The 24,568-nt window shown below is 44.3% G+C and overlaps 2 protein-coding genes and 1 non-coding gene across 4 annotated transcripts; 1 reads left to right on the forward strand and 2 right to left on the reverse strand.

The window, feature by feature from the left end:
• The first annotated feature begins 762 nt into the window (after positions 1 to 762).
• Positions 763 to 10,023, forward strand: rfc1 (replication factor C (activator 1) 1). Of its 2 annotated transcripts, none has more exons than XM_076728170.1 (23): positions 763 to 891; positions 1,333 to 1,482; positions 1,580 to 1,655; positions 1,891 to 2,007; positions 2,182 to 2,480; positions 2,631 to 2,705; positions 3,014 to 3,091; positions 3,186 to 3,551; positions 3,687 to 3,800; positions 3,905 to 4,084; positions 4,389 to 4,493; positions 4,753 to 5,179; positions 5,281 to 5,393; positions 5,503 to 5,617; positions 5,848 to 5,936; positions 6,243 to 6,380; positions 6,565 to 6,660; positions 6,758 to 7,008; positions 7,111 to 7,228; positions 7,663 to 7,808; positions 7,902 to 8,115; positions 8,452 to 8,637; positions 8,760 to 10,023. In XM_076728170.1, the coding sequence occupies exons 1-23, from the start codon at positions 889 to 891 to the stop codon at positions 8,838 to 8,840; spliced, it is 3,537 nt and encodes a 1,178-aa protein (XP_076584285.1). In that variant the 5' UTR covers positions 763 to 888; the 3' UTR covers positions 8,841 to 10,023. The 2 variants fall into 2 exon arrangements, with proteins under 2 accessions (XP_076584285.1, XP_076584287.1); XM_076728172.1 differs by having other exon boundaries at positions 5,284 to 5,393.
• wdr19 (WD repeat domain 19) lies at positions 10,016 to 22,239 on the reverse strand. The gene is made up of 36 exons (XM_076728169.1): positions 22,108 to 22,239; positions 20,710 to 20,801; positions 20,520 to 20,585; positions 20,266 to 20,391; positions 19,942 to 20,057; positions 19,720 to 19,835; positions 19,305 to 19,385; positions 18,890 to 19,002; positions 18,615 to 18,788; positions 18,453 to 18,523; positions 18,185 to 18,357; positions 17,333 to 17,453; positions 17,121 to 17,227; positions 16,903 to 17,019; positions 16,255 to 16,410; positions 15,855 to 16,002; positions 15,502 to 15,715; positions 15,263 to 15,422; positions 15,039 to 15,149; positions 14,664 to 14,773; positions 14,434 to 14,491; positions 14,094 to 14,240; positions 13,796 to 13,878; positions 13,621 to 13,704; positions 13,380 to 13,526; positions 12,914 to 13,038; positions 12,646 to 12,755; positions 12,474 to 12,542; positions 12,308 to 12,385; positions 12,014 to 12,110; positions 11,801 to 11,925; positions 11,315 to 11,396; positions 11,006 to 11,156; positions 10,777 to 10,900; positions 10,569 to 10,645; positions 10,016 to 10,327 (listed from the first exon to the last, which is right to left on the reverse strand). The coding sequence occupies exons 1-36, from the start codon at positions 22,111 to 22,113 to the stop codon at positions 10,213 to 10,215; spliced, it is 4,050 nt and encodes a 1,349-aa protein (XP_076584284.1). The 5' UTR covers positions 22,114 to 22,239; the 3' UTR covers positions 10,016 to 10,212.
• Positions 22,240 to 22,892: 653 nt separating this feature from the next.
• Positions 22,893 to 22,966, reverse strand: trnan-guu (transfer RNA asparagine (anticodon GUU)). The gene has a single exon. It is a non-coding gene; the product is annotated as a tRNA-Asn (tRNA).
• Positions 22,967 to 24,568: the final 1,602 nt, after the last annotated feature.

Below are 24,568 nucleotides of genomic sequence, written 5' to 3' on the forward strand. Positions count from 1 at the left end.
TTGAAACAAAGTGGTCTGTGAGTCTGTCGCAGGTTTACTGTTTTTATAGATCAAGCTTCTTTGCAATATTTCTTTGAAATATACAAGGTCGTAATCAATCAATGTATAGGATAATATTCTGGTGTATCAGGACAGAAGTTCAATGCAAAAATCAGTGTTGTTACTGCAGACATTGTCATTTTTATCCCTCTGGTGTCTGTGTCTCGACATGCTTGTTGCACGCTGTAACTTCCGCATTTTCCAGTGTAATATTCATCCACGGAGGGTTTTTTTTTTTTTTTTTTTACAACAGATTTTAAGATGGAGTTGGTCAGTGCATTAAGGAAAGATACAGAACTGGGTGCTTTTTAAAGTAAAAAAAAAAAAAAAAAATGTTCTCCCCATTTACATACTGCGTAGTCTTTTTGAAAAACAATCTGGACACTCGCCTGCTCAAATTCAATCATACCAAATATTAACTCAGTGTTTTTTATATAGCTTCAAATTACACGAGGACACTTTCCACATAGATCTTAATCTACAAAGACCCAACAAATCCCACGCGAACAAGCACTATATCATTAATATTCATAATACATCATGCTAATTATCTTATTATGGTATATGGTCTGGTACATTTATTGGTTATTTTATCAATCTTACATTATGCTTTTGACTCATATGCTGATACTTTGACTGTCTTTGTCGATCTGTTTGTTGTGCTAATTGTTTTTATATTAAAAACAGAAGACGCACGCGGGGTGACGCACATGACGCACACCGTGCAACGCCCAGGCCTACGTCATCTCCGGGCGACGGTAGAATCCTGCTTCGCGCCAAGCAACCGAAGGTTTTCATTACTTTTCTGACAACTAACCTGACCCTAAACTGCGAGAGAACCTGTTCGTAATGGTACGTGGCAATTTTCAGCTGTTTATTTGCTCTGACTACAAGCTGTCCGTAGAAACAAAGGGGTTAAATAAAGCAAAGGTAATCCTGTGGTCTTGAACCTGCGCGCAGCCGCTGAAACGCACGTCAAGTGCGCAATGTTAGCTCGAGCTAAAGATGAAAAACTTCTTCTCAGCCTATTTATTAAAGTTAGCGAGTGAAAGTTCAGCGAGCATCACATTTTTTGCTCGTCTAACAGTTGACATGTTTGGGTAACTAAGTTTTCATGATGCACATTTTCCTGAAAAATCAATTGTCAGAAAGCGAAATCTTCCAAAAATCAATCAATTTGCTTTCAATATTTGGATAATAGCGCAGCGTTTGTGCTCATTGCGCTTAGTTTCCGGTCTCCTGCCGCCGTTTTCTAATGGGCTCAATTAATCAGAAATGTTGGTGTGCACACAGGACATCAGGCGGTTCTTTCAACCGACCTCAGCAAAGCCTGCGGTGCAGAAAGCAGCCTCAAATGGAGACACCAAAACAGAGGAGAAGAAGAAGAAAAATCTTCTGTCTTCAGACGAAGATGTGAAAAAGAACAAGAAAGAGACCGCCAAGGCAAGGAAACAGTGTCACCTCCTGACCTCCCTTGTGTGATGATTCACCTGTTTCATCATCCTATTGATCATGTTTTATTGCGCTTTTTATGCTTCAGGTCAAGAGCTCCAAGCCAGAGGAGAAACGCAAGGATAGTGAGAAAAAACGAAAGAAGCACGCAGTCATAACGTCAGGTGTGTGTGTGTGTGTGTGTGTGTGTGTGTGTGTGTGTGTGTGTGTGTGAGAGAGATTCCCCTGCACCAGGATGCAGCCACAGTTATTTATTTTAAAAAAAAATAAGATGCTTCGTTCTGTGAGAGGCACAAACTGGGGCCCGTGTGAGCTGCTGTGATCAACATCTGGACACGGTCGTCTTTGCTCTCCCTGCGTCTTTTCTTCATGACGCCTCTTGTTTTTCTGTCTGTCCAGACTCTGAGGATGAGGAGCTAGCGAAGAAGTCAAAGAAATCCCCCAAAGAGAAACAGAAGAAGAGCAAGACGGAGCCACCTCCCAAAAAAGATCCTGTGCAGTATGTCTCTGAAACAGGTGATGACATAAGATTCAGCAATTAAAATGAAAATCAAAGAGGTTAGGAAGTGCAGCAGGCACATTATAAACTTAAGGCATTTGTAAGAAGGTGGGTCCAGCTTTAACACAAGCGGTGCTGTTAGTTCATTCAGGGAAATGGCAATGATAAGATATTTCTCTTTTTGGTTGTAGACTCAGACAGCGACAACTTCCAGTCCCTGAAGAAAGTCTCCAAACCCAAGCAGAACGGCACGGCCAAACCGACGAAGTCAGAAGCAGGAGGTGCTCGCCCAGGAGCCAAAAGCGGGGTGAAGTCTCCTGTCAAGCCCTCCTCCACGCAGGGGAAAACTACAGTGAAGTCTCCTGTCACCCCAAAGTCAGCCCCACCCCCTCAGCCCAAACAAACCCCCACCTCAGTTTTCGACTACTTTGGCAGTACGGCTGTTCAGCGCTCCGATAAGAAGCTCGTCGCCAGCGTTAAACGAAAGGCTGTGAGTACTGATGGATTACTTCCTGTCTTCTTCTGCTTCTTCATCCAGACCATCGGGATCGTGGCTTTCTGAGTTTCACTCACTGAACCCTCCACCCTTTCGGCCTTTCAGTGTTAACAGCAAACTGACTTCTCCTCATCTTCTCCTCAGCCGACGCAGGACAAAGACGATCTGCTGAGTGATGAACAAATCGCCAGAGAGCTGCAGATGGATGAGGACATGGAGGTAAGCTGATCGAAATGACAGCTGCTAGTTTTCTGCACTAGTACAGACAGACGAAACACACAGTCAATTACCTGATTAGTCGATTGACAGAAAATTGTGCTTCAGCAACTATTTGTGAGTCGTTTTTCTGAAATTCTAAATAATGCTTAAATATTTGCATGGATACTTGATTGTAAACATTTGAGGAGTAATGCAGAAAATGTGACAGAATTGACTTTTCCATGAAAACCTCTTCATACTGACGTGACTCATAGTTAATATGTGAACTTGCCCTCTGCTTTTCCATTCTCATGCGTGACTTCACTCAGCTGGAGAGGCAGGTCCATGAGGACGAGGAGTTTGCCAGAACGCTGGCCATGCTGGACGAGGAGCCTCAGGCAAAGAAGGTGAGTTAAGAAATGGAATAAACAGCACAAAGGCACGATCACTTTCGCTGTTACTTGTTGTTACATGTCATTTTGCGTGTGCGTCCTCATCCAGGCTCGTAAAGGCTCTGATGACAAGCTAGAACCTACATTTCCCAAAAAGAGCAGCACAGACTCTGCAGCTGGCAGCACGAGCAGCCCGTCAAAGACCAGTCGAAGGAGCAGCGCCTCGGAGGATGTGATTAGTCCGACTCCTAAGAAGAACCCCGCCCCGGTCAAATCCAGCTCCAAACTGGCCATGATGAAAAAAAGGGATGAAGAGCGAGATGAGGGGCCAAAGAGCAAAACACCAATTTCACCCACAAAAATAAAAATCTCTCCCAAAAAGGAGCCGCTCGCTTCGTCAAGTTCAGACAGGAAGTTCACACCCAAAACAGGAACCACGCCCACTGCACTTAAAACGTCTCCCAAGAAAGCAGAGGTGAGCACAGGAGGCGCCTTATCTGTCACTTAAAATGCATTCTGTCATTGTCAGGATGGACAGTATATATCAATCCGTTTATTTGTCCCCAAATATTACAAGCTAATTAAATATCCTGCTCTGTCTCTCAATCAGAGCACGAGTACGAGTCCCGATGACGAAGGGAAGAGGAAGGCCAACGCTTCAGCTTACAGGAGCTACCTCAACAGAGATGGACCGCGAGCTCTGGGCTCCAAGGAAATCCCGCAGGTAACATTGGCCTTCAGACTGCTGCAGTGAGAGAAAATCCATCCTCTAGCTGACCGCTCTCTTGTTCTTACTGACTGCATGTTGTGTCTGTGTGTGGTTTCCAGGGTGCAGAGAACTGTTTGGAGGGCTGCGTGTTTGTGGTGACGGGCGTCCTGGAGTCCATGGAGAGGGACGATGCCAAATCCCTCATCGAGCGCTACGGAGGCAAGGTGACGGGCAATATCAGCAAGAGGACCACGTACCTGGTGCATGGCAGAGACGGCGGAGCCTCGAAGCTCGAGAAGGTGACCGGCCTGGTCCAGGCTAACGACTGCAGAGCTGGAAAATCAATTCCTGAATTAGCTCATTAAAATACACAAATCTATGTCAACTATATACAAATGCAGGACATTGAGTAAAATTTCACACATATTGATATATGAGCAGTAAATGTTTGCACCAAAGACTGAGTAAAGAAGTATTGAAGCAGCAGCAATCAAACTAATGGGAGACTTCGCTCTGTGTTTCCCTTCGTGCGTCTTTTCTGTAATATTTCCGCTTATCTGTCCGTCAAATTCATTAGGTTTGTACAATTGGTTTTATACTCAGGCGGGGAGTTTGGGTACCAAGATCCTGGATGAGGATGGTCTGTTGGAGCTGATCAGAACCAAACCAGGAAAGAAGTCCAAGTACGAGATCGCTGCAGAGGCTGAGGTCAGCACTTCTACTTCAAATCATGCTGTTGTTCAGCAGCGATTTTACAATTTTAACCCAGAAGATGTCAAAACACTGATTTGACTTTTTCTTAAAAAAACGCTCATTTTGTATGATTTATAGATCATATCTGTGCTGGAGCAGAAAAAACAAACAGTTTAACTTCAGTTGGCCTTTAGCTGCACACACACACAAAGGGTTCCTTTTTTTTTTTTTTTTTTTTTGTGCTGTAACTATTCTGGGATGTTTTTGTTTTCAGAGCAAAGCCTCAAAGACCAGGACTCCCCCAAGCAAGACCGCAAAGAGCACCCCCAAAGACCAGAAGGTCTCTCCCTCCAAGGGTAATTCCAGGTCCCCTCACACCCCGAGCCCATCAAAGACCGGCCTGACACAAGGCCACGATGCCACGACCAGGGGGGGCGGCACTCCATCGGGGAGAGGCTCCGGTCACACAGCCCGCAGGGAGCTGGGCCTTCCCTCCTCCTCTTCTTCCTCATCAGCCCCCGACACATCGTCCCCATCACCGACTGGAGAAGGTTCCAGTCTGCTGTGGGTGGACAAGTACCGCCCACGCTCTCTGAAGACTGTGATTGGCCAGCAGGGAGAACAGAGCTGTGCCAATAAGCTGCTGCGCTGGCTGCAGAACTGGCACAGACACCACAGGGGGGGAGCTTCCAAGGCGCCAGGTAGCAGATGGTTTGGCTCTGTTTGGCCTGTGTTGAGAGTTTTTAGCTCTGAAAAATGTTTGTGTTTGAAGATCGTGTGCTTCGTCCTGTTTCTTGTGCAGCAGCAAGGTTCGGTAAGTTTGGAGGGAAAGATGACGGATCAGGATACAAAGCTGCTCTGCTTTCTGGACCGCCGGGGGTCGGGAAGACCACCACAGCTGCCCTGGTCTGTGAGGTCAGTCTGAAAACACACACGGGCGTGTGTTTCTGTGTATTCACACCAGTCAGTGTGTTATTTTTATTGCTGCACTCCTGACTCCCAGTCTTTTTGTGTTGGCCTGCAGGAGTTGGGCTTCACCTACGTGGAGATGAACGCCAGCTGTACTCGCAGCAAAAACAGCCTGAAGGAAGTCGTCGCAGAGTCACTTAACAACACCAGCATCGAGAACTTCTACAAAGGTAACCCCTCTTTGAATTTTGGTTTCTCTGTGTTGCTGTCTGTTACACTTTAATCTACCTTGGCCTTTATTGTAGGGATGTAAATTTCATTTCATTTTGCATGCGGTAGCTGACCAGTTAATTTTGAGCTGAGGAGCACACTGGACTGCACCTCCCAAGTCAAGAATTAAGGTAACAGAAGTGAAGTGAATGCCATGTGGTACATGTGAGTGTTGGTGTGTGTTTTGCAGGCACGTCTCGGGTGGTGAGCAGTGAACACGTCCTGATCATGGATGAGGTTGATGGCATGGCTGGCAACGAGGACCGCGGAGGAATCCAGGTGAAAAAAACACATTTCTACCATAGCTAGGCCAGATTCTGACATTTTCAAGAGATTTACGGGGTGGTTGATCCTACATCAGAAATGGGGGAGATGAAATTCAGTTCCGAGGTTCCAGACCTCTGAACCCCTGCACACAGGTCTGATTTGTGTGCCACAGCCAAGACAAAGTGGTAGCAGTAAAATTGCCACAAAAATACCGAAGTGGCTCTCCGATCGGCATGTTTCATTGAGGTTAACTGCTCCTAGAAACTGTAGGATGGATACACTGTGTGTTCTTCATCATGACCTCTGACCTTTCTGTAGGAAATGATTGGCCTGATCAGGAATTCAAAGATTCCCATCATCTGCATGTGCAACGATCGGAACCACCAGAAGATCAGATCACTGGCCAACTACTGCTTTGATCTGCGCTTCCAGAGGCCACGAGTGGAGCAGATCAAGGTACACACACACACACACACACACACACACACACACACACTGGAAGCATTTGGATGCTGACACACGGAACGATATATATTAATGCCATATTAATTTAATCTTCTTTTAAACTGAAATATTTTAAAGTCAACTCGTCAATATAAATATTTTGCATCCTTCACTTTTTTTCCTTTTCATTTTCCAGGGAGCCATGATGTCCATCGCTTACAAAGAGGGAATCAAGATCCCCCCCGCAGCTCTTAACGAAATGATCCTAGCTTCCAATCAGGACGTCCGACAGGTAAAAGAAGACAAAGTGTCCTAAAAGTCGATTCATGCTGCAGTTCTGTCGCCGCCGGCGGTCTCCCCTCTCACCGCGCCAGCTGTCTTGTCTCCAGGTGATCCACAACCTGAGCATGTGGTCGGCCAAAGACAAGGTGATGACGTACGACCAGTGCAAGTCCGACTCAGCCAGAGCCCGCAAGGACATGAAACTGGGGCCGTTTGACGTTTGTAGGAAGGTGTTCGCCGTGGGGGAGGAGACCCACATGAGCCTCATCGACAAGTCGGACCTCTTCTTCCACGACTACTCGCTGGCGCCGCTCTTTGTCCAAGAGAACTACCTGCATGTTCGACCAAAGGCTGCCGGGTGAGAGGGGCTAACTGTTTCCACCTGTTCCAGTCTCTGTGCTAAGCTAAGCTATTGAACTATTCCCTGAATGTTTCTGTGTTTTCTTGTCTCTCCTCTCAGCGGTGACCTGAAGTCCCACCTGGTGTTGCTCAGCAAGACGGCTGACTCCATCTCTGATGGAGACCTGGTGGACAGAATCATCCGCTCTCGGCAGAACTGGTCGCTGCTGCCCACACAGGTAAAACACACACACACACACACACACACACACACAACTTGAATGTGGAATCCTGCTGGTATGTCAATGTGCTGGAAATCAGGGGATAAATGACACCATGTCAAGTGACACTCAGGTATAAATCTGGCTTGAGGCTGGCGAACCAAGTGTCTTCTGTTAGCATATTTTTCATAACATACTGTAATTGACCTGGTTGACCAACCAAAGGCCTCAGTTTTGGGCTCTTTTCCTCCGTATGACATGTTAATATCTTAATATTTTCTGTTCACCATTCTAAGTACTGCCTGTTTTATCCCAAAGTAATTCTTTAATTTACATGAGGCATTTACTTCTTTGAAATTGGCTTCTCTTGGAAATATATATTTAAATCCACACAGTCTTATGAGTTGGGGCACCAGAGATTCATCATTGTGCTGCTGTTTGTGTGCCTGCAGGCCATCTATGCCAGCGTGCTACCAGGCGAGCTCATGAGAGGCTACATGAGTCAGTTTCCCATCTTCCCCAGCTGGCTCGGCAAGAACTCCTCCACCAGTAAACATTCCCGCATCGTGCAGGAGCTGGCCTCACACATGGGTTTAAAGTGAGACGGCTCAATCACCGTCTTTTTGCTGTTTACACAAAGGCAAAATCACACTGGAGGATTTGAGTGTTTTTATTTGTTTGGCTCCTGTAGGACAATGAGCACCAGACAGGCAGTGAACCTGGACTACCTGCACTACCTGCGGCAGGCGCTGTTGAGTCCACTTCAGAGGGACGGAGCAGAGGGCGCCAGTGAAGCTGTGCAGCTGCTGGACGACTACCAGCTCGTCAGGGAGGACGTGGACAGCATCATGGAGATCAGCGTCTGGGGCGGACAAGCCGATCCCTACTCCAAACTGGACTCTAAGGTCAGCAGGAGGCGGGAGGGGGGTATCATTTTAAGACAGTGGAATTATACCACAGTTTGTTCAGGCCCTTGTGATTGGCTGACGACACTTGCAGCATGTCCGAGTATCATTCTGCTTTATTGACCCACATATAAACACCCCTTTACCAGTACCAGTGCTTTTCTACTGGGTAAAACTGTGTATAGGATTTGAAAAATTCTGACTTTGGTAAATCCTACTGATTGTCTCAGAAAGACGGCAGCATATACCAATATTACAGTGTTTGATCCATGAAAAGGATCTTTTATTATCAGTCAACCCACATGTCTGACGCCTCTGCTGCCCGTCTCCTCACAGGTGAAGGCAGCGTTCACACGGACCTACAACAAAGAAGTTCACTTGACGCCGTACTCCCTACAAGTAGTGAAGAAGGGCCGCCGTGGTGGCGGTGGGGAGTCAGAATTGGGAGGCGAGGACGTGGACAATGAAGCGCAGGAGTCTGAGGACGAGGGGGAGGACCTGAAGACCGACGCCATGATCAAAGTAAGAGCATTCAACTTGGAATAACATGCGAATCCATTTCGTCCCATGAACACTCACAGTATTTTCTGTCTGCCTTCTTATCTTTCTCTGTCTATGTCGTCTTGTCGTGTTGCTCCCCGCAGCAGAAGAAGGCCAAAGCCACGAAGGCGCAGAAGAAGGAAGATTCTGGGAAGGGCAAAGGGAAAGGCAAGGGCAAGAAATGACCGATGAGCAGAGGAGGAAGACAAACTGCCTCCCTCAGCCCCCAAAGACTGTGATACTCGTCTCTGCACTTGTAACGATCCTTTAATGATCATCACGATCAAGTAGTGAAAGTGATCTTTAACCTCTGCAGGTAATCCATCTGTCCCTCATCCAAACATGTGACTGAGAAATGTCTTTGCTCATTTTTTTAACTTCCTGTCATGTTTCCATCTGAATGTCTCTTCACAAATGACGCATATTATCACCCATTATCATGTCAGTAAGCCTCTGTAATGATGTGTCTCAGCAGGAGCGTCGTGCGTTTCTTCCATCGTTAGTTTGTGATCCAGGGGTCGAGGTTGTAAATAATGTGATGTAAAAGACTGTTACTTTTTGCTATGACCACCAGACAGGAATGCTCTAGCTCCACGGTTAGCACTGATGCTCCTGTAAATCGCAATTTTGTAAAGATTTCATGGGAAATAATAGAGAAATATGTTGCTCATGAGTGTCGGCAATGAATGTGTTTATATATACAAATAATTTTTTTTTTTTTTTTTAAATCAGATGTAGAGATGACAGTTGGTCTGAATATAACATCCTGTCATCTAATCTAATCAAATCAAGACAATCAATGCAGACTGTCACCAAATAATCTGAGATTAGCAGATTATTATAACGATTAGTCTTTTTTTTTTTTTTATTAAATATTTGGTTAAAATGCCCATCACAGCTTCACAGAGCCCAAGGTGACGTCTTCAAATGTCGTGTTTGAAACCCAAAGATCTCGTTTACCCCTGAAGAAGCTTTAAACTGAGCAAGTGTTTAAAAAAATCCAGTCGCTTTCAGTCTCATCACACAGTCTTCAGCAGCAGATGGCACAGTTGTCACGGAAAATGTTCTTTCAATCGCAAAACTTTAAAATCAACATGAACCAGACCGCCTTAAAGAAATGTCTGTTTCTGTGACAAACTTCATCAGAGGAAGACTTTGTGATCTGATCGAAAGCTCCAGAACAACTACAACATGGAGCTCGAGACAGACACGGGAGGTTTTGTCAAAGAGTGAAATGTTTCTAAACCCGTACAGAGTAAAATAAAGCCTGTCAGTCGTCACCACAGCAGAGAGGAAAAAACACTGAAGAGTAATTCTTCACATGTTTCTGTTCCCGAAAAAAGACGAATAATAAAAATAAAATAACATCCGATGATTTATTAAAAAAAAAAACACAGCTACAAAAAGACCAATAATGAACGTACACAAAACGTTTCACTTAAAAAAAAAAACTTACTTTATATAGTAATTAGTTACTAAAGCTGTCAGATAATTGTAAATATATACATATATCTTTGATGTCCTCAATTATACACACACACGATGTTTTTCTTTTCTTCACTGGTCCAGTTCATCAGCCTGCAGGTATTTGGAACAATCGGAGATCTTCTTCACCTGTTTGATACTCAGAGTCTCGGAGCACATGGGACACACCGTCTCCGTCTCCAGCAGCCTGGACACACAGACAGTTCAATGTAGATGTGTGTGTGTGTGAGAGACAGAGGAGTGACTCTTTTGGGGAAAATACTTATTCTGTGTCTGTATGTTCAGTTTGAAGCTGCATCTGGGAGACGCTTGACTCAGCATAATGAGTGGAAATGGGGACGCAGCCTGTCTCTGTCATAAAACTCACTTCTTTCTAACTCCACACCCCAAAACTTCAGCCCCAACCCACACGAAAAATGTTCACTTACAGAATGAACTGTGAGTAGAGAGCAGGAAATTCACAATGAGGACACACAGACCAGTCTTCTTTCAGCATGTGACGACCCTGAGAAAGCAAAGGGACAGAGATCAAAAAAAAAAAAAAACAGGGGCAACTATTCGGTTCAAAACACATCTTTGTGTGTGTGTGTGTGTGTGTGTGTGTGTGTGTGTGTGTGTGTGTGTGTGTGTTTGTACCGTGGCAATGCAGTAGGGCAAGTTGTTCTTGCAGGAGATGCACAGCAGCTCATTCTGTGGAAGCTGAAAGCCACAGAAAGGACATGGAGTTGTTTCCTCCTCCAGCTCTGAAGTATCCGGACGTCTGCGGACAAGGAATCAAATGTATGTGGGGAGAAAGAGGGAGGTCAGGAAAGAGCAGGAGAGGGAGTTTAAAAAGTGATGAAGAAGACAGGAGGTGTGGACTCACCGAACCATCGCCTCGATCTTCTTCCGGTACTTTGGGTCGATCTCATTCCGGTACTCTGGTCTCATCAGCATGGCGGCAAAGCTGAAGGCCGAGTTCTTCAATCTGGCACGATGACATTCGATGACCGCCGACGTCAGAATGGGAACAACATCTACACACATACATACACACACACACACACACTGATCAGAGAGGTCTCTGATGGACAGTTTTTAACTTCCTCTGACATTTCAGCCTCGTTTAGATCTTCTCTGTGTGAACTGGACAGTAGATCAGCAGAGTTGTGAAAAGGTAAATTTGTGGACTCACGTGCAGGAAACTTGCTGATATTGTTGCTGACACGAATGAGCATGCGAGCCCCTTTCAGGTGGTCTCCCCTCTTCACGTGGATCTACATAACAACACATCATGTACAAAGTCAAGAACAGTAGTTGTAACAGTAAATGGACATGGGCATCGTGCTTTATAAACCTTTTAACGAAAGATCTTTTCAGATGCAGCCCCATCAGTGTCACCATCAAAAGCGTTTCAAGCTTACTGATGCCTTTAACGACCAGCAAAACCAACAACCGTTCACGCCGGGCTGACCATGAAACACAGTGTTCCTGGTTTATTTCTGGCCCTTTCCTCGTTTCCTGTCCTCTCTACCATCTATCTAATAATGGCAAAAAATGCCCCTGAAAGAAATTTAAATATTCTGCACAGTCTTATGTACAAAGCAGTTCAGCAGGACTACAGTAAATAACCTGAACGATCACATGGCAGGTGTGTGTGACAGATTTTGGCTGTGCTGACCTTAACCAGTAGGTAGGAGTGGAGGATCATCAGGTTTGTGGCCATCTCAGCAGGGATTTTAATCTTCTGGGCCTGCAGCTCCGTGTACATGCTGAACAGCACGTCATGAGCGTTACGGTAGTTCCCTGCAGGGGAAATATGCAAAAACAAAAAAAGTTACACAAGCTTTGGTGCACCTCTGTTTGGTTAGGGTCTGTGTGAACACCTTTGTACCTGCACACTGCTCCTCTCTGGCGATGATGATGGCGGTGCGAGCAGCCTCCCTGTACTGCTGCAGCGCCATGTACAGACGGAACAGGTACTTTGCATCCTGGGAAAAGGAAAGAAAGGTCAACTAACTGTCAGCAGTTCAGTCTGGGTCAGGGTGAGCATTTAAGAGACATTTAAGAGACATTGTACATTTAAGAGAAAAACATATAAAACTGATTTCATATCGAATATATCACAACAAAATCACGTCGGAAAGTCACACACACTGAGACAAAAGTCTTGCAGCGTATTGATTACCTTGGGCATGCCGTCACTCTCTCCCATCAGGTAATCTATCAGCTGACTGGTCAGAGAACTGTCCTTGGCCTGGCCCACCTGTAAAACACACACACATCCAAACATCAGTAACTGAACGGTCACATCATTCTGTGTATGCATGAGACACTCAGTTTGACACACTCACCGTCTCTATGGCCATCTCCACAGCCAGGTTGTCGTCAGTGTTGGGACACTTCAGGAAGTGCTTCAGGGCCTGAGACAGTGAACAGAAAGACGAAAGAACCGGCGAGTGAGTCACTAACTGTTAGTACCTATAAATCAGAGTTAGAAAATGCTGGATGAGGGAGAGCTCTCACTCTGCTGTACTGCCCACACTTCTGAAAGAACTTGCCAGCCTGCAGGTGTTTCTTCTCTCCCTCAAAGTAGAGAGCGATGCTCTGGTAGTCCTCCTGCGTCGCCTCTGGGCCTGATGAACACACCACAGCAGCCATGCAATTAACTTACAGACTGTTTCACTCGAACTGCATTGCTAGAAAATCACAAGCAAATACTGCAGCAGGAAATGAACTTAGACCCGGTTGTTTCTGTAAAAATGTCTGTACACTCATTCACACGCAGACTGACCGATGATGTCTGCGTAGACCTCCATCTGTCCGTGCTGCTGCGCCAGTTGGAAAGCTTCGTCGTTGCACTGAGACAGCACCAGGAAGTGGATGGCTGAGCCGTAGTCATTCAACATCAGGAAGAACCTGAGATACATGCGAACATACGTAAAGAGGTAAAAGAGGGAAAAGAATTGGAGACGAAACAAACAGTAGATTAACCGGTCAGCAGACTCTCAGTGGGGCCATAAATTACAAAATGAACATCAGGCTGTATTGAAGAAGACTTGAAACAAACAACTGAGAACACAAACTCTTTAGTAAAATGTTTACCGAGTTAATAAATCAAGTGAGAAGTATGGTCATTTTCTCATAGACTTCTATACAATTGGATTTCTTTTTGCAACCACTGGAGTCGCCCCCTGCTGACCATTAGACAGAATGCAGGTTTAAGGCACTTCCGCAGACCCAGAGACTTCTTGTCCTACCTGGCAACCATCTTGGCTCCATCGATGCTCTGCGTCTCCCTGACGATGCGCACAGCTTCCTCTGGGTTGTTCAGGTGGTCCAGCAGCACCCGTATCATGTTGTCCCAGTCTTTGGCGCTCTCATAGGCCCGTGCAGCGTCCTTATACCTGGTGCACACAGTACTCATTCATCAGCCCCTCCTTTTATGACTTCAGTCTTTCATTATCGTCCATGTGACGGACAGTCAAACTGAGAACCTACTTGCCGTCCGCCTCCTTGGCCTTGGCGTACTGCAGGTGGATCTTAGGAGAGGAGACGTGTGGGAGCAACTCTCCCACCTTCGCCCTGAGTATGGAGTAAAAATAAAGTGGAGGGTTATAAAGCAGGAGAGCAACTGGCAGGTCTGAATGTTGGTGTGTTTTGGCGCTTGTCTCACCAGTTCTTGCAGCGTATGTAGACCGATGCAGCCTTGTCATAATACTGGCCTTTTTCATAGAGCTGAGCGGCTTCAGAGAATTGCTGTTAGAGACAAAAAAACAAAAGAGGATATGAACAAAAAGATACTCAAAGACATTAGCTGCTCCGATGTGCAGTAGTGCAGAACAGTGCTCTAGAAACACACATGATGAACTACATACATAAACATATCAGATGGTAATAATCTACCACCAATCTGTGATATTTCAATTTCCCAAAAAAAAAAAAAAATTTAGGAGACAAAGCTGACTCTCTACCTTCATGCTCTCCAGTATGGCTCCACATTCCTTCTTGAGGACTCTGCTCGGGTGCTGGATTGCCTGAGCGGCTCCTCTCCTGATGTCACCCATCCTGATGGACATCCTGGCTACACCTGCTTGACAAGCCTCATCGTGCTCCTGGAACTGCACAGCAACAGGGACATGGAGGAAGGTGAGGACAGCGGATAGAGGAGACTTCAGACTAGAGCCTTGGGGGCAAAAAAATGCAATGACTGTGGAAAGTAAAGTAAAAAACTGTCATGAGCATGCTCACAGTTTCAAACTTCTTGTCACTGTTGTCAGAGCAGAAGACTGAGGTCGAGTTTATCGCACTTACTTTATTATTGTGGGTCATGCCTTTTTCATAGTGCGCCAGAGCATTCACATAGTCTCCACTACACACAGAGAGAGAGAGAGAGAGAGAGAGAGAGAGAGAGAGAGAGAGAGAGAGAGAGGTTTAGATTCAGTGTAGATAAGGATCAGGTCTACTGAATGGTGTGTGTGTGTGTGTGTGTGTGTGTGTGTGTGTGTGTGTGTGTGTGTTCGTCTGCGTGCCCATGTACTTACACAAACTCCAGATGGACAGCGTATTCTTTAGATATGAAAGGAATTTGGTCTTCTGCTAGCCTCTTGGCTAACATAAGAGCACTGTCCCAATGCAGCAGGTCCCTCCTCATCTGAAACACAGACACACACAAACACACACACACACCGTGAAAGTTGAAGACATCTGTCTGAATTTAAGCCTACATTAACAATCTTTAGCTTTGCAGTAATGTGTTACACTTAATGACAATATCCAATAGAGAATGGTCTGGAATTATTAAATCTGCTTCCTGCTGGGTGATAAAAGACACACGTGATCATCTGTGGTCTCTTACACACATACACAAACACATGCACACAAGAATAATCACTCTTAAATTGAGCGTATGTTATTACCTCCAGGGCAGCGATTGGGCAGCCTGAGGACATATAGAGGTCCTGGGCCAGGTTGTAGTCACCTAGAAACATGGCCAAATGTCCTGCCCTTAAATTCATGTCCTCTATCCCCTGGACAGAGAGCGGGGGAGGGAGGGGGTATCAGAATTGTCAGAATGGACTCAAACAGTGTCTGTTATGGAGAGGGAGTGACATATGAACCGTGGTTTGTCTGTGACTTGTACCTGGATGCCCTGCAGTGACAGCACCATGCCCACATTACCACTCATGCGGTAGACCTGCATGGCCAGCTCCACCTCCATGTGGACTAGACAGGCTTTGCCCATCTCTGTCCAGTCTGCGTTAGTGCCTGCAGACTTACACAGATCACAGGCGTCATGGAACCTGGACAGGAACCACAGATTAAGTACTTCAGAGAACACAGATACGAGCACACATCATCAGTATCTCCAGCATGGCCGACCTCTTGAGCATGAGTGCCTGTGCGAGCTGCTTGCTGAGCTCCGGCAGTGGATCTGCCGACGTGCCAGCAGAGCGCTTGAGGAAGGAGTGTGTGCTCAGAGGCACCTCACTGGTTTTGCCGCTCGCCGTCTGACACGTCAGCTCTCCATTGTATAAGAGCAAAGGCTTCTGGGAAAAGAGGAGTGCTGTGCTCCCCACCAACACCACCCGCGGGCCTGGGCAGACAAAGTGAGGGAGACAGAAACAAAAGATTAAAAAAACACTGCATTTTGAGTGTTTTAAGGGTAGTACCTAAGAGTGTGTGTGTGAGTGTGTCTGTGTGTGTATGTGCAGGATGGTGTGGTGTCACCCTACCATATATGGTGGTTTTATGCAGGGCATAGGTATAGACTTTGTCATCATCATAAGCTACAAACACTCCTCTGTCAGCATGCCAGTTGTCCCACAGCACTCCTGTGATGGTGGGAGAGAAGTTGGGCAGTTCAAAGCAGGAGTCTGTAGCCTGGATGGGACACACACACAGAGATACACACACACACACACAAAAACACACACGCAGGTGACTTTCGCTTTCAGCCATGCTTGTGGTTGCTGTGCACGATGGTGTGGTGTAATCAAGTCAGAATATTTCCATTATCACAATATGAATGTTCTTTATCCTATTAAAAATTATACCTATATTATTGTGAATGATATGATACGGCACACCCCGACTCGATACATGTTTTAAGCGGTTTAAACGGTATGTACTGACATTTGCAGGGGAGAGCAGGAAGCCGCCGTTCTTGTCGTCGATGAAAACCAGCCGAGTGCCATTTAGGTCGGGAAACACTTTCCTCACACCAACTGAGTGGCTGTAGCTGCTCACGGTCTTCCATTCCTCCACGAACACGCACACCACATTACCTGACTGTGAAACAGATAGAGAGGTGATAACACGCATTGGAAAACAAAAGGCAGGATGAAGGGAAATAACAAAGGGAAGATAATGAAAAGAGAACACAAAGAGTTTGAGCTCATTAAATCAAGAAAACATAAAGAAGAACTCAATGTCACGACTTTTGTGTGACAACCTTCATGTTTTCAGTACATGTTTGGTTTGGGTTTGATGACAAAAGGCAGAGGAAATCGATATTAGATCACAGACAACTCAAGATTAGCCCTCCCTCATCTATAATGATGAAATAATGAGACAGTTCTGTAAAGAACAAATACAGGGAGGAACATTATGATTCACATATGGTAACTTTAAGTCGTCAGGATCTGGCATCCAGTCACTGTTTGTGGAGAAGCTTGATTTTAAACTAGCTTTAGGAGACACTTGCTTAGAAAAGGCTACAGATCGAAACTAAAAAGTGTCTTCCTATTATGTCATCCTAAAACTTAGTGTGCTGAGTCTTACATCAGTGCCGTAGAAGAGGAAGTCGGCGGTGAGGGCGTGGCAAAGGATCCGACCATTTCTGTCATCGTCTGGAAACAACTTCATCTGCTTCTTCTCCTCCTGCTCTTTGCCCTCGATCTAAACACAGACATAAAAAACAGTAACTGGTGAAGCCCCCTCAGCAATCGTTCATGGGTCAATAAAAAGAGAAACAAAAGTGCACACGGTCGACGGCTCACCATGTGCAGCTGCACTTTTCCCTCAAACAGTGCCGCTGCGTAGTCTGAGTTAAGGCACATGCCGGCTATCGTCCCCAAATACTCAACGTCTTTCAGCTTGTTAAAACCTGAGTGACAAACAAAGCAGTTTAGTTAGACTAATTCATCCACTCGCACATGGTTAAAGAAATATCAACACACCACACATCACACACACACAGACACACACACACCAGGTGCTTGGTCTACCAGGGCGTAGAACCAGGCTCTGTTGTTCATTCCCACAGCCACATGGTGCGGTCCCATCGCAATGAAAGTAGGCTCTACTTCCACTTCTATGGCCACAGGACTCTCCTAAAAAAAAAACACAGAGCATCAAAGAGGGACTGAATCGAGTCAGCAGTGTCTCACCCCAGCTGTAGCACTCCCCGTTTAGTTTTCATCAGTCTTTCCTCCCATCAGCTCGATCCTGAGCTCACTTGTTTGTTGTCCAAACACAGTTGACTTCAATGATTATTTTTTGGGTCATTTAAATATTGATCCTAAATGTGGCTCCTGAAACTGTGGTGATGATTTTACATGTTACTTTTGGCAGAGTGTGTTTATCTGTTTGAAATGAAATTCAGTGGTAAATCAATCCACAGGTTGATGAATAACTGACTGTAACTGAAGGTCACTGTGTGGCCGTTCATGAAGCACTCACAAGTACTTTTTTTTCTCCCTTTTTTTTTTAGGTAGGTACACAGTATTCTCAGTATTCCATCTCTGCCAACAGTAAGTTTATGTCCTTCAATTTTTTTTACTGTTTCCAAAATTGGTACCTAACATATTAGGACTACCTCCCATATAAAAGGGTTTATTTTATTAATTATATTATATATTTTCCATATTATGGCTGCAATCAGTCAAACAGCATTACAGTGTCTCACAAATGACAACATTTCTAACCACAGCAACAGCTGTTTAGCACTGTGGAAATGTTTTGAGACTATTTCTTGTTGTATTGCTGTACTTCCATCTTTAGGAAAATCTTCTAACATGAGTAGAGAGTGTAATGTTGTGTGCATGAGTGAGCGTGTCCTCACCCCCTCCACCTGGTTGGACACAGTGACCTCCAGTAGAGAGGTGAGGTATGCCAGTCGGGTACCAAAGCTGTCACCCAGGATGGGCAGCTTAGTCAGGAAGACATGGAGTGATCCCTTCTGTGTGGAAACCGACAACAACTGGCCATCATCTGTCCAGCTCAGCTGGTCTAGACCTGGAGGAGGAGAGTGAGAGTCAAATGAAGGAGAAGCGGGCAGTGCGTTCAACATGGCCTTCGAACAGTATGGCCAGAAAAGAGGACTGTCTCACCTTTGGTTTCATCATCCAGCCGAACCACATTGCTGATATCTTTGAGATCAGACAGCTCGTGGATCTTTATGCTGCAAGAAGAAGCACATGGCTTTAGTTTTTTCACCTCACAAAAAGAGGAGAAAAACAATTCTGTTGTTTCTTTTGAAAGCCTGTGTGCACCTGTTGTCCCCGCAGGAGGCAGCTTTGTTTAACGCTGGCGAGATGGCCACGCTGTTGAGACTATCTTTGTGGTTGTGAGCCTGATAGAGCTCCTGCCCAATCTCCCTGATGTGAGTGGAAATAACCACAAAATATCCGTGGGAGAAGCCAATCAGTATATACCCATCACCGTACCTTGAGAGGACACACAGAAGAAGAGAACAAACATTAGCACAAAGATCCGACTGCCATAACAAAGAACCAGTGTTTCGTGAGTGTGTGATCAGGTGCAATACCAGCGGTAGGACACGATGTTTCCGTAGTGGCGCTGGAAGGTCAATTCTATCCGGTTTTCAGGGTCGTTGACATTGAAAAGCATCAGTATCTTCTTGTCCACAGACACACTCACCTGGAGGGTCAATATTTGCAGGACGATAAACATATGCTATGAGGTCAAGTTCAAACAATTACTTCACTCTAGTAAACTTTCAGTTTGTGTAACATTTTCACAGATTTAAGAGGTTTGCACAGTGAGAGTACACAGCCTATGGTGAATATACGTATGACAAAAGTAAACAGAGACACTTCTAGACACTGAAACGTGAACATGTTGTAATAAATGTGTGATGTAAAAATGATTGTGTACAGGGCGCGCATGAGAAGAATGTGGATAAACCAAAGCAAAAAAAACTGCAGAAATCACACACTTACAGTGTTCTCTCCTTGAGCAGACCTTTCATCCGTCTTCATCACAGAAAAGCAGATCTCAGCAGGTTCACCACGAAGCATTGTCTGGCAAAAGACAAGGAAGGAAAACTGGATCTTCTTTCCCTTTTTTGCTTATTTTACTCCTTCACTTTCTGAGACTGTGCTGTTATGACACAAGTTGGCTGTTCTGTCATTTTTCAATGCATCTCAGCTTTTATTTGTTTACCTTGCACTACATCACACAGTAGGACCACTGTGGGGTTCCTGGCAGTACTTTTCTTTACTAGTAATGTGAGACAAACACATGTGGCTGTTGCACTTATTTCAAGTCCACCTGGATAATTTGATGTTGAAACTGCGCAGTTACCTGGCCAAGATAGCATGTTTGTGCTGCTTATGTGTTACAGTATGTGGCTACCTGTCTGACGGTGTCCCCCTCATGATTGCTGATGCTCAGAGTGTTGTCATCACTTCCCAGAGCCAGTAGATTCTGAGAACTCCAGCACCCGCAGGTGATCTTCTTGGTATGCTTACCTAGCATTCGTGGACAGAGAGCGAGAGACAAACAGGAAAGTGAAGTGACTAAAGACAAACAAAAGCATGAACAAGTATCTGTGCAGTTAACTTGTATGTGTATTACCCAGTACAGGGATCTTGCGTGAGGTCTGCTGATTGTAAATCAACAGGTTTCCTTTGACCGTTCCAACGGCCAGTAGCGGGCCCGTCTTTGACCACAGGATGAGGGACATCTGATCTCTGTTGAAATCAACAACAGCGAGAAACAAACCCACAGTATTAGAAGAGATTAATGGTCATTTCAAATTTACTGTTATCTCAAAAAAAAAAAAAAAAAAAAATTTGTTCTTTTATTGGAATTATAATGTGCTAACACTGGTATCGGCTTTCAGGACAATTAACCCAATGCTAACTTCTCGCTAACTGGAAATGATCATGCTTGTCACACCTCATGCCGCTGTCTATCTGGGATGTTTTATTGACACTGGCATCCCAGAGGTAGATTGAGCTGGATTTTGCAGCTATCACCGCCAAAATGTCCCCATCTTTATCCCAATCCATTCCCACACAGCGTCTACGAGGGGCAGGAAAAAGAGGAGAAAGCACAAAAGAAGTTCAGAGACTTTTAAACAGTGGCTGATAACCATGGAAAGCTTTTTAATAAGGCAAAACTGGAGCCAAAAATGCTGATCTTACACTTACCCCGGAAGGTTGACTTCAGTCCACATGTGTCCATGCCGATCAAATATTTTCACTGAGCTGTCCTGTCTGTATGATTAGAGAGATCATCCACATTTGAAGTAATGAACTGGTGTAAATCTTGTACAAAAGGAAGCAGATTGCTACTCAGGTTTTATTCAGGCTACATTTCCTACCACAACAGTTTACTCACCCTGCAACAGCAATATAATTACCAAGGGTTTTCTGCCACTTATACAGTAGGCTAGAACCCAGCCAGGCTTTGTCATCAAGGATGAAAATGCTCTGAGGACAAAAAAAATTAATAAAAGTTTTATGTGGAAAAAGACACTCAAATATGTGGAAACTGAGTGGCATTCATAGTTTTAGTCAGAGGAATAGCTGTAACATATGTTTGAAATGCAATGACAGTTTCCACACATCCTACCCAAGACTGCTTACTGTGATCTGTGACTGCTTACTGGGTTTAGATGCTCTTACAAACCACAATCAAAGTTACTGTGTATTTGCTGTTCAAAAAATAAAATGTAGAAAAGTAATGAAAAGACGTGAGTATAAACTGTTATACTGTATTGAATGAACTGGAAATTTTCCAATTTTTGAGGTGACAGCATCTGTTAATCATCTTCTGTGGGCCTGGAGGAGCCGGTCTGAGAAAATTACTCAAGTGACATCACTAAGGTAATCCTGGTTTGTGCTTGGAGTCTGCATATGGGCATGTGGAGGTTGAAACATCGTGGGCATTAACAGACTGTGAAGAATGAAAGTCAAGATGCATTATAGGAAGTTAACTATCTAGCATTTTTTGGAGTTTGATCCATACAAGGGACTTAAAATCAGTGTACTGTAGCCTCTCCTGCATCAATTTTGATTGTTCTCTTTAAATCCCTGTCTTGTTAGTGCCCCAACTTTATGGAGTGCAATACTAAACCAATGGAGTGCCCCTTTAATCTACAGTAGGTCTGGCAACCCTTGTGTGCACAGATAACTCAAGAAATGTAACAGAAATGTCAAACATTACATGCACATATATATTTGCAGACACTGATAGCAGCATCCCTCACAAAACAGTGTGTGTTATCTGCAACAGGTGTCCAGTTAAGTATATCAAGACCTAGAAGCTCTTTCTTTTCAGTGTAATGGAATACCTACCGCTCGCTCTTATTGGTCAATTATGAAGCTGACGTTACTAATGGAATTAATTTAAGTTACGCTACATTTTAATCTGTATAAAACGTTATGAATGGATAGCTGCCACAGCTAACGTTATCGTAGTTGCAGGTAAAGTGCAGGCGACCACTTTGTCAAACTGTTATTGTTATTCCGCTCATAAGTTAGCCAAACAGCATAGTGTTACGCATTTTCCCTATGTCTGACTTTAGTTCACACTACAGCCAGCGAGACTGCTGCTTTAACTAACGCTACCAAATGTAAAACGTTAAAGGCACATTAGCTTCCAGAAGTTGCAAAATTAACGCTAAAGCTAGCAAGTAGCTAGGTTAGCTAGCAGGCTGAAGCCCCTCCACGTCATAAAACTCAACTTCGAAACCGTAAACATGCTGGTATCTTAAATTCATTCGCTGATACTGACCTTCATCGTGATGGCGTTTAATCATGTAAACTCTAAATCGCTCTTTTCTGTTCAAAACATCTTCGACTTAACGCTAAATGTTTGTGTATCCCACAATGCTTCACTCTGCAGAAGCTACGGCGATGTCATAGCAACAGCCAATGAGGTGCCTCCAAGGCAGAGTTGAGAGAAAATAGTGAATAAGGTTTATGTTAATTGATATATCAGCATAAGGAAGCATGAAAACATTATATTGATCTCAAATGTTAACACAAATATACACACAATATGCAAAAAAATTAACTTATTTAACCACTGACGGGAAACTCATGACCTTATAATATAAGGTGGTTTCTACAAAGATTGTCAGTGAGCAGCATTTCACATTCTTTTGAAAACCTGGAAAAAGAGGAACATGAAGTCAGTGATACCTTCCACCTCTTCAATGAGAGTCTGAGCTGCTCCCTTTAATGGGAAGTGCAATAGATTCATTTTTAGTATCCAATGATCCAACATTTTTAGTATGTGCAATAAATTAATTTAATTTCCTCTCCAGCAATTATTTTCTCTGTAATAATAATAATTATAATAGTCAACTTAATTTGTATTCATACTAGAATTGACATAGTTACCAATAGTCTAGCTAAGTCACACAGGCCCAATCACTTTGTTTTCATTAATAGCTGCTTTAGTTATTTTCACTCATTCTGTGTAACTTTTTAGAATCATGAGATTGTTTTGGGTGAGATTCAACTTTGTCACCGTCAGAGTGCAATACATAGACAACGAAATGCAGTAAACAATTTCGTCCCTGGGTGGGCTCGAACCACCAACCTTTCGGTTAACAGCCGAACGCGCTAACCGATTGCGCCACAGAGACTTAGCTTGACCACGCCAAAGGATAGTATTCGGACGCGGGACGGTCAAAAGAAAATATTTTTCAATGGTGGGATGGTTGTCTGTATGTTATCAGTGATTGTGAGATGGTAGCTGAAATTCAAATCTCTGAATAGCCGTTTTTCATAGGAGCCATTGTGACATGTCAAAGCACAGGTGTAACTAATAAGATTAGTGATGGCTGAATTCCAATTAGCTGCTTGTTTCAGGGTCCTGGACTGTCCATGCTGTCTCACTGTCACTGAATGGAGACACCATCAGCGTTATCAGTAATATCTATGTGTTTCCTACAATGACAAGTCAAAACAACTGCTGCGAAAAGGCCTGACATTAGATTTTCCTCGTGATCTTGAGCAACGTAAACACAGTCAAAGCAATCATGTTGATCTGACAGATCTACAAGGACTGAATCCTTCTACTGAAGGATTAAACCGAACAGATTGTGAAGCTGAAACGACAGAAGATGCTTGAAAGTCCCCCGTTTTCCCTTCCCTCTTTAGAAAAGCCATTCAGGAAGCTCACATAAAGTCAGCCTTGAGGCATTATACTGTGTACATAATCTCTGAGTGTGTGACCAGCTGTGTTTGCCGAGGAGATATATTACATTATGCACACACTATAACAGTGGAAGCACTGATTCAAGCTCTACATCTGTCTCAGAGCTCCTGACACGACTCTATACAGTAAACAACTGCAATAAACCGAGACATCATTAATAACAACACAGACATTTATTAGATGTTTTATTGAGATCAGATCAGCAAATAATGAAACCGATATTTTCTTTTGTCAAGGCAACTTCATGTCCAGCGTTAGTCAGCTCTGAATATAAGATCCCATCTGGTGCATTGATTCAATTGTAGCTCGTTAACATCCTGCAGGCTGCAGTGCTGAGGCTATAGATAAATAGTAAATCTGTAGAATCTCCCAAAGGCTGTTCACTGAGGCTTATTTACCCACAGAAGCTACGCTGTTGTCTCCTATGAGGCTGCAGGGGACAGCACACACAAAACACAGTGTACTGCTTACAATACAAACTCTGAAAGCCTCACACCTGTTAAACTATTCTTCCCTGTTTGTGCAATGTAAAATAAAGCTTGTTTGTTGGTTTTCTCATGCTGCACTGATCCCAACCACTCTGCTTCCAAGTCCAGAATGAAATCCTGCTCTACAGATTCTTCAGGAAACAATGCTCTCCGTCTTCATTCATCTTTCACTGGAGGCCCACGGGCGAAGCAGCTCTGGCTCCAGCTTCTTTTGCTGAATATTGACAATACACACAAGTTGACTGGATACTTGTAGGTGCTGAATTAGAACTGACAGTAACAGAGTCACAGTGTGATAACAGATTTCAATAGGAGATAGTATGTGATACATAAGAAATAGTATAGAAGGTGGTTAAAAAGCAAGATGCATGTTATAAAGTGTGTAAAACAAGTAAACATACAGTAGAAAGAGCTACAGCTGTTACAGGATTAATACACAGCCGTGTGTACATGGTGAATTCTGTGATCCTTATACAGCGTGCTTCCACCACACATCCAGTCGATGGCAACATCGCACAATTTTTAGGACTTCTTCATTC

This window comes from Chaetodon auriga, chromosome 4 (genome assembly GCF_051107435.1).
Source record: "Chaetodon auriga isolate fChaAug3 chromosome 4, fChaAug3.hap1, whole genome shotgun sequence".
Taxonomy (NCBI): Eukaryota; Metazoa; Chordata; class Actinopteri; order Chaetodontiformes; family Chaetodontidae; genus Chaetodon; species Chaetodon auriga.